The sequence below is a fragment of the Aethalodelphis obliquidens genome, unplaced genomic scaffold (assembly GCF_003676395.1).
Source record: "Aethalodelphis obliquidens isolate GAN/ISIS:26980383/991018 unplaced genomic scaffold, ASM367639v1 scaffold89, whole genome shotgun sequence".
In the NCBI taxonomy this organism is placed as follows: Eukaryota; Metazoa; Chordata; class Mammalia; order Artiodactyla; family Delphinidae; genus Aethalodelphis; species Aethalodelphis obliquidens.
The window spans coordinates 3,175,231-3,184,568 of NW_020838033.1; the positions used below are offsets into that span (position 1 = coordinate 3,175,231).

Consider the following 9,338-nt stretch of genomic DNA (forward strand, 5'->3'; position numbering starts at 1 on the left):
GACCGGGCCCCCAGCCCAGCCCGTGGGCGCGGCCTAACTGCTTGCCCGGCAGCTCGCCCCCGGCACCCGAGGGTCGCCGTACCTGGGCGGAGGCCTCCAGCTTGCCCTCGAAGGTGAAGTCCAGCAAATCGGGCTTGAGGCAAAGGCTGTAATTGATGGGGCAGACGTCGGCAGGCAGCCGCTCGAAGGGCCTCTTCTCCGGCATCGCGGCGAGGCCCAGGCTGTGGAGGCGGCGGCGGCAGCGAGAGGAGCGGCTGAGGAGGAGAAGGAGGAGGGGAGGAGGCGGAGGGCCGAGGAAGAGCAGGCGGCGAGCGAGGGAGGGGGCGGCGGCTGCCAGCCACATCCACCGAGCGCCGGCGACCGCCTGAGGAGAGCGACCGGGGGAGCCTGGGGGCGGGGGAGAGACCCAGCCCGATCGCCAGGGGCCGGGAGGCAGGCAGTACGGACGCGCGGGCTGGCGGGCCGGCTGCCTACAGGGAAGGGGGCGGAGGGGAGGGAAGGGGAGGAGGGCCAGCAGGGAGGGAGGGAGAGAGGGAGGGAGGGAGGGAGGGAGGAGGCGGCGGCGGCGGCAGCGACAGTTTTGCGTGCGCGGCCCCGCCGGACGGGCGCGCCTCCGCCGGTGTGCGCGCGCGCGCCGGGAAGGGGGCGGAGCGGCGAGGGCGCGGCCAGCTTGGCGGGATGTAGGGTCGCCGGCGAGCCCTGGGGGTGGGAGGCGGCTGCCGGCGCTGCACCTGTCTCCGCCGCTGCGGGGAGCAGGCCGCCTGCGAGCTGGAAGAAGCCCGGAAGGGTTTGAGAAGCACAGAAAAGGCGTGAGGGCCCCCCACCCACCACCACCCCCCCACACACACACACCTACCTCTCTCTCACTCTGTCTCTCTCTCTCTGTCTCTCTCTCTCTCTCTTTCCCCCCACCCTGCTAACCCCCGGGCTGTCTTTGGAAATAGAAGCCTATGTAGTTGGTCAGTGCAGTCAGGGCAAAATGTTGAAATATCAATTAAGAGCAAAACCCCAAACTAGATTTTTACCTCCAGACCAGCAGAAAACCCTGATGGGAGGCTCTTTGGCCGTAATTATTTCTGTTATTTTAAGTAGTAACTTCAGGGGATGATATGAAAAATTTTGTCAGAAACCCTTTAATAATTCAGGTTACTTAAACCAATAAGATTTGGACCTTTGAGGGTGTGATTTCAGAAATTAGAAGATTTTTGTTTTCATGATTTAATGTTCAAAAGTAAGATGTGCTTCACCTTTTTTCTGTTTTCGTCTTTGTTTCTGCTTTTTTTAAAAAAATAGAAGACCTGGGTATTCCCTGCCGGTCCAGTGGTTAGGATTCTGTGCTGTCACTGCCAGGGCCTAGGTTAGATTCCTGGTTGGGGAACTAAGATCACGCAAGCCTCGTGGTGGGGCCAAAAAAAATAATAATAATAAAATAAAAGACCTTTTACCAATTGTGGCCTCTTTAAAGGTAAATTAGCTGTGGCTCCCTCAGTTTTGTAGGTATCTCGCAAATTGAGGTATATATATTTTTAATATAAATATATATTAATTACATATAAATGTGTGTATATTTAAATATATGTTTTAAAGTGTCAAGGACAAGGAGATTTTGTCTATAATTCCCCATATTCCTTTATAGAACCTTCTCATGTAGAACCGCTTAATTTTTAAAACTCAGTGCTGAAAGTTGTACTGGACCACTATTGTTCAATAGAAATATAATGCAAGGGACTTCCCTGGTGGCGCAGTGGTTGGGAGTCCGCCTGCCAGTGCAGGGGACACGGGTTCGATCCCTGGTCTGGGAAGATCCCACATGCCGTGGAGCAACTAAGCCCGTGCACCACAACTACTGAGCCTGCGCTCTAGAGCCCGCCAGCCACAACTACTGAGCCCACCCACCTACAGCCCACGTTCCGCAACAAGAAAAGCCATGGCAGTGAGAAGCCCGCACACCCCAACTAAGAGTAGCCCCTGCTCGCCGCAACAAAGACCCAACACAGACAAAAATAAATAAATTTATTTTAAATATATATATATATATATATATAATGCAAGCCAGCTACGTAACTTTAAATTCAAAAAAAAAGAGAAAAAGGTGAAACTGATACATCTTATTTAACCTCATATATCCAAAATATTATCATTTCAACATGCAATCAACAAAAAAGTTTTAATGAGGGAGTTCCCTGGTGGCCTAGTGGTTAGGATTCTGGGCTTTCACTGCCACCGCCTGGATTCAATCCCAGGTGGGGGAACTGAGTTCCCGCAAGCTGGGTGGCCAAAAAAATAAATGTATATGATTTTTTTTTCCATAATAAGGCTTTGAAATCCAGTGTGTATTTACAGCACATCTCAATTTACAGCACATCTCAGTTTTGACTAGGCACATTTTGGGTTTTCAACAGCCCCATGTGATTAGTGACTATTATATTGATCAGCACAGTCTCGGACACTAGGCCTGCCCTCCTATCCTCTGAATCCTACATACCTTTTAGAACAGACTGAAAAGCTGCAATCATTTCAAAGTAAGATGTGAGATGGGGCCTTTTGTTACATGGATGCATTTCTATGCCCACTTTTTGGTCATAAAATAATAATATAGTACTAATATATTAATAATGTAATTAATAATTGCATACTAATATATTGAGTGCTTACTGAACACTTTTCATGTATTAATTCATTTAATCCATTCAACAATTCTGTTAGGTGGACACCATTATCCCCATTTTACAGATGAGAAAACAGGCACATAGAGATTTAGTGACTTGCCCAAGGTCATATAGCTAATAAATGGCAGAGCTGGCATTAGGACCCAGCCATTTTTTTTCTCTCCTGGAAAATTTTGCAGCATCTCCCCTATTTTCTACTTCTCCAGTTTTGTTTTATTCTAATTCATCTGTACCTCAGCTTCTTAAAAAGTAATTTTTATTATGCAAGAAACTTTGAGGCTCCCTCTTTTCTGTTAAAGCAAATTTGATATATAACCATTTAAGGCTCTTCATGCACTGTCCTTACCATTTTCTCCGACTTGTTTCTCCTTACCCTTTAACGTAGCTTCTCCAGTCTTAGCAAGCTAAGCTGTTTACCACTTGGTCCTTAGAGCTTGCTCACTCTCTTCTCTACCATTGCTCATGCATTATTGCTAGGAAAGGCCTCCTCATCCTTCTTCGCAAACCCATGCCCCTCCCTTCCTTCAAAACTCACCTCTTCCAGAAAGTCCTCATTGACTAACTCCACCCAACTGTAACCCATTTCCCATCAGCTCTCAAGTACTGGCTTTTGCTGACTTATTTGGACTTGTTCTGTTTTTCTGTAATTGTATTTTTAATTTGTCTTATATGGATATCTTTTTAAGATGTACTACTAGCAAAAGCTTGACTTCTTATTCTTTTGTAACTGTCAGTACTGAGCCCTGCGCAAAGTACATCTCAATTTTTATTGACCCAACTAACCAACTGACCAAGAGAGACTATTTTACCCAGTCTGTAGCCTTTCCTTTGTATACAAGCTGTGTGCTCCACAGAGAACCTATGTGAACCTAAGGCTAGAAGCAAGCTCTTTTATAAAATCACAGAAATGTTTTAAAAAACAAAACAAAAAACCTACCAGGGCCATAGACTTCATGGCAACAGTAATAAAGAGGAGAATCTTACTTGGCCACATCCCTAGTCCCATGACCCACGAGGTTCCAATGCAGCAAGTCAAGATTGAACCCAGGCCTACTTGGGATAGAGGAATGGAAGGTAGCATATAGTTCCCATTAAGAAGACGAAGGAGCTAACATATGCTCCAGGCAGTCTTCTCTGGCATAGTTTAAATGAAGTTTAAGGCTCTTGGAAATTAATTTCCCTCCAATAGGGCTTCAGAAAGAGTAGGGAAGTCAGCAATATCTCAAGGTCATTAGCAGTACTTCTAACAGATTTCTCGGCTTCTCTGTTTAACAAAGCCCTTGAAAATCTGCAAATGAAAAACACCTATGCAAGTTGTATCCTTCAATAAAAAGAAAGAAAAAAAACTAATCAAATTCATTTTGATCTTAGTCCCTTTTGTCTTTAGTTTTAAAGCACTAGTCTGAGAGTCTGAGGACATAGTCCCAATTTTTATATATGACCTAGAGCAAGTTTTATAATTTCCCTGCTTCAGTTTCCACATTTGTAAAGCAGATAAGTGCATAATACATACTCTTCTTAAAGAAAAGTATTATTATTTTACTTGTGGCTTGGGAATTTCTTTTAAAAAAAAGAAGTCTGTCATGTTCTTTTTTGTTTTTGCCGCGTTGGGTCTTCATTGCTGTGCGCAGGCTTTCTCTAGTTGTGGCGAGCGGGGGCTACTCTTCGTTGCGGCGTGCGGGCCTATTGCAGTGGCTTCTCTTGTTGCAGAGCACGGGCTCTAGGTGCGTGGGCTTCAGCAGTTGTGGTTCGCAGGCTCAATAGTTGTGGTGCACAGGCTTATTTGCTCCGCGGCATGTGGGATCTTCCCAGACCAGGGATCAAACCCGTGTCCACTGCATTAGCAGGCAAATTCTCACTGTGCCACCAGGGAAGTCCTGTCATGTGCTTAATATCAGAATGATCTTCACAGCATGAGTTGTAGATAAAAAGTTGGAGTAAAGGATATACAGTTGGTCCTTGAACAACACAGGTTTGGACTGCACGAGTCCACTTATACATGGGTTTTTTTCAATAAAATACAAACTATAGGACTACATGATCTGTGGTTGATTGAATCCTCAGATGCAGAGACTGACTGTAAAGTTATACATGGATTTTTTTTTGACTGGAGGGAGTGGTCAGTGCCCCTAACCTCCATGCTGTTCAAGGGTCAACTGTATAGAGCAAATGTAAGAAATTGAAGATGTTTCAAAGCAAAGAGAATATAAAGGAATCAGGTTAGGAAGCCAAAATATTCAGGCAGAAGGGCGAGACACACTGGCCATGGAACATTGAAAGGGGAAGAGAAACAGGTCGAAGAGTTTGGGAGGCCATTATAAAACCCACCACATTAGATGAAAACAAAGCATTACTGTTACTATTTAGCCTCACTTAGAAATTATAGCCTTCAACATCAGTTTCAAGCGTGTAACTCCAGTTCCACTAACATGAGTCTTACCTGTGGAAGATGGTGAAGGAGTTCCAAAAACCAGGGAGACAAAAAGTTGGAGAGTAATCCATAGGAAGCTGATGCCATGAGATCCCAGCTTCACTCTTTTCTCTAACTTAAAATGGCTGTTGGAATGACCGTTGGAAATGTGGGGAGTAGATGGAATGTTGCCTACCCATCCTGTGTTCTTCATGAAAGAGAGTAGATTAATTCCATATGCTTTATTTAAAATGTATACTGGGCTTCCCTGGTGGCGCAGTGGTTGCGAGTCTGCCTACCGACGCAGGGGACACGGGTTCGTGCCCCGGTACGGAAAGATCCCACGTGCCGCGGAGCGGCTACCCGTGAGCCATGGCCGCTGAGCCTGCGCGTACGGAGCCTGTGCTCCGCAACGGGAGAGGCCACAGCAGTGAGAGGCCTGCGTACCGCAAAAAATAATTATAATAATAAAATAAAATGTATACTATACTGATGGATAATAACTATATTTGATGTAACAGGTGATATATGTATGTGTGTATATATCTGTATGTGTTCATTTATTTATTTGAGAGTGGCGATATGACATTATATACATCCAAATATAGCCAAAGAAAGGTCCTCAGAGTCGGAAAGAGTTTTATTTCTCTTGGATCTTTCCATCAGGAAGTTGAAAAAGTCATGCATTTCCACCTGTCTTACTTCCTTTCTAGACCCTCCCCCCGCCCCTTTTTTCAGTACTTCTGCTTCCTTTTTTACTACTACTACTCCAGGATTATTTACCAATCCCAAGTGACTGGGCAACTACATGAGTAAACCCAGGCCCTTTGCTGGTGATCTTCAAGTTGAGATGAGCCTGTTTGACCCTGTCCTCTTATGAAGGATCAGCGGCTGGACTCCTGAGGACATCACTTAGGGAGTAAGGCCAACGCCCCCTGCTGCAGGGAAGAATGCATATGTCTGTGTCTGATGCGTGGGTCTCTGGAATGCTGCTATATTTCCCACGGAATCCCAAGACTTTAAAGGTTACAGTGTTCTGGAGCTGGCATGCTGGAATTGACTTAGCAATGGTGTTGCCTTGACTTCAAATCCAAAAAAAAATAGTGAGGGCTTAGGTTGAACCAGACCAGTGAAGTAGCCAAAAGGATTAGTCTCAGCAACTTGGCAACAGTCAGATAGCCTCAGTTTCTCCACCCTTGGCTCTATTTCTATTTGTTTTTTAAATCCCTGACAAGAAAGAATTTACATCAGAATTAGTCTTTCTTCAAGACCTGACCCCATACCTAGCAAAGAGAATAATCTCACCTCTGTCCAACCCTAGGTTAAGGGTGGGGTGAAGAAAAGATACTCAAAACACTAAGGCCTGCCAACCTGGTGAAATCACGTCTTACAGGATGTGATTTTATGAGAGCAATTTGCCTTTGAAGTTTTAGCCACATCTTAAATAACTGAGGATGAAAATCTGCTGCTGCCAGCCTCCCTACAGGATTTGCATTGGAGTCAAGATTAATAAACACTTGAAAAGCGTAGGGGGAACTAGAAATTGGCTTGTGGCCTGCTTACGCACAGGACTGAACTGAAAGTTATCTTGTCCTCAATAAAAAAAATGCCAGAGCTGAAGAGAGACTGAAAAGTAGGCATCTAGGCCCCTTTCCTTTGCAGATATTCTGCATTTACTAGGAAAATAGTCTTGGTATGGAGGCTAGCCTTTGGGATCTGATGCAGTTTTTTTCCGAAATAAAATCTAGAGGGTAACATCTCTATATTGTGAATTGACTCAAGAAGAAGCCACAGACACAAAAAACAATTCAAACTGTTCATATTCTTTAGTCCTTGGGAAGCTGTACCAGCAGATTTCTAGATATGGTCTATTTTAGTCCAAAGTGTGATCACACTGTATAAAATATACATTCACTGAGAATGAGGCAGAGCACAGATACCCTGGGGACCTGACATCAGGAATTAGGGCAGGCCAAAAAAAAAAAAAAAAAAGACAAAACTCTTTAGGCAAAAAGGCATAATTCCAACATTCAGGAGAAATTTGTATTTTTCTTGCCCCAAACCTACATTAACCACTTAGTGGGAACCACAGTTTTAGGAACTTTGCATCAGGAAATCCTGAACTCTTTCTGCCCTGTCCTGATGTGTCTCAGTGCCAAGTGATGCCAAAATATGACATCTTTGTTTGGCCCTATGTACTTTTACTAACATGATTCATCACTATCTTATCTCAATTTAAGAGGATATCATATGTGGAGGGGAGGCTGACAGGATCAAAGGAATTGAAAAGGCAGAAAAGAGAAAAAGGAGACATTGTTTTACAGATTGTGCTATTCTTACTGTCTGACAGAGTAAATCACTTTCTTTAGTTTACAAGCCCCTTTTATTTTTTCCGGGAATTAGAATACTATAGTTCTATCCAGCTTGGGTTCAGACTTGAAATTTACAAATTGCACTCCTGAAAGCAGACACTCCTAAACAAGAAGTTAAAATTAAATGGTAAAGTCTTTAAGGCCTTAGTTTTCCCTAACTTTCCCCACCCTCATGGTAAATGGACAGAGAAGCCCAATATGCTGCATTACAAACACTAGGATTCAAACTTAAGTTTTAAGGATAGGCAGAGTAAGTTGAAAATGAGTTCCTTTTGCTTTGTTCTTTTTTATTATTTTTATAAGGGGTTTCAAATAAAAAGGATCAGAAAGTGACAGAGATAGACGCAGTAATTTGCCTAAAATTAACTGCAAAGCAGTGACAAAAGCCACGAAGAGAAGAATTTCTGATTCCCAGTCCTGTCTCCTTTCCAAATACCCATGCTGTCCTAAGTAACTGTCAGAGGACAAGTGTTGAAATATTAGGGGGACTACATGCCCTAGATTTTACTGGACAGTCCTGATTTCAAATATTCTCCACTGTTGTCATAGCCATGTAAATGTTCTAGAAATTCCAATATTCTGGCAAATGAGTTTAAAGAAAATGAAAGAAGAATTGTGGGCCTCCGAGTCAAGGCAAAGTGGGCACATGATAGCTGGTGTCAAGGCCAGGTAACAGGAAGGAGACAGAAAGATCTGATTGCTAGAATAACCAGGCAGCTCAAATGAAGGTAATAGAATCCCACGCTGCAGAGCATCAGCTGCTGCTAGAAAGAATGCTCCCTCCATGAGCGTTCAAAACAGACTCAGAGCAATGTTGCTGTTTTCAACCTACCTCTGGAGTACTAGTACTCCAGCCTCCATTAAAGAGGATGAGATCTGTCAAATAGGGAGATCTGCCACAGTAACAATTCCTATAAAACCAGAACAATGTGGGTAATCCTTTAGTGAAAGAGGTGGTGGGAATAACTTCCTTAGAAAATATTTGCATGCAGCAACTTCGAAGTCTTCCAACTGCTTTACAAAACCAGGTCTGTTCATTCCTCACTAGGACTAGCAAACCTAGCAAGAGAAACAAGTTCTCTAGTTTCATAAATCCATACGGTTAATCCTAGGCTCTTAGCCCCTACGCAAACAAACCCTAGAGATCCAAATGAGGTATACTCTTTATTTAGTACAACTAATCCATTACCACTCTAAATAATTAGAAATACATTGAAATGCTTTTCACAGTATTTCTTCAGTGTGAAAGAGAGAGTAGAAATCCATGGAGCAGAAGAAAGGTTCAGTTCTTTTCCTTTAACCATGACCATTGCTAACCTTGTAATTCCATGTAGTAACCCTAAAGGCACATTCTCATCAGCCAGGTGGGGCCTCATGTTCTGCAGAGGAGGCCAAATAACTCTCCCCAGTACTAGGGTTGCCAGATAAAGTACAGGACGCCTAGTTAAATTTGATTTCCAGATAAACAACAATTTTTTTTTAATAACTTGTTTATTAGTATAAATATGTTTCAAATATTTCATGGGACCTGCTAATACTAAAATATGCAATATTTGGGGGGGATACTTATACTAAAAACTATTCATTGTTTATCTGAAATTCAAATTTAATTGAAGATTCTGTTAAATCTGGCAACTCCACCAGTAGTCTTTCAGATTTTGAAGATGGCAGACAATGGTTTTTGAACTGTTTGATTTTATTAAAGGGAATTTTAAAGTAGCTTTGTGTGTTTACAAAAATCTTTCTCTTGAGAGTCATTGGCATTCTGTCATGTTTAGTTTTTTAGGTTATGAAACCCCTAAAAGGATTCTCTGACTCTCTTCTTCTAATTTTCATATTCCCCAGGGTATTAACTTTAGCGGAAAACAGCATAGGTTGATATCAACC

The 9,338-nt window shown here is 43.2% G+C and overlaps 1 protein-coding gene across 5 annotated transcripts in view; it reads right to left on the reverse strand.

The window, feature by feature from the left end:
• NPEPPS (aminopeptidase puromycin sensitive) overlaps window positions 1–594 on the reverse strand; it is a 97,432-nt gene extending 96,838 nt beyond the window's left edge. For 2 of the 5 annotated variants that reach the window (XR_003430346.1, XM_027094617.1), the window contains exon 1: window positions 83–480. Coding sequence is in view for 3 of the 5 variants with exons in the window: in XM_027094617.1 (XP_026950418.1) it covers window positions 83–343 (261 nt within the window). In the remaining 2 variants the exon portion in view is untranslated. Of the gene's footprint in view, window positions 1–82 lie in introns of all 5 variants that reach the window. The other 3 variants (XR_003430347.1, XM_027094618.1, XM_027094616.1) reach the window with 3 other exon arrangements.
• Between the last annotated feature and the right edge of the window lie 8,744 nt (window positions 595–9,338).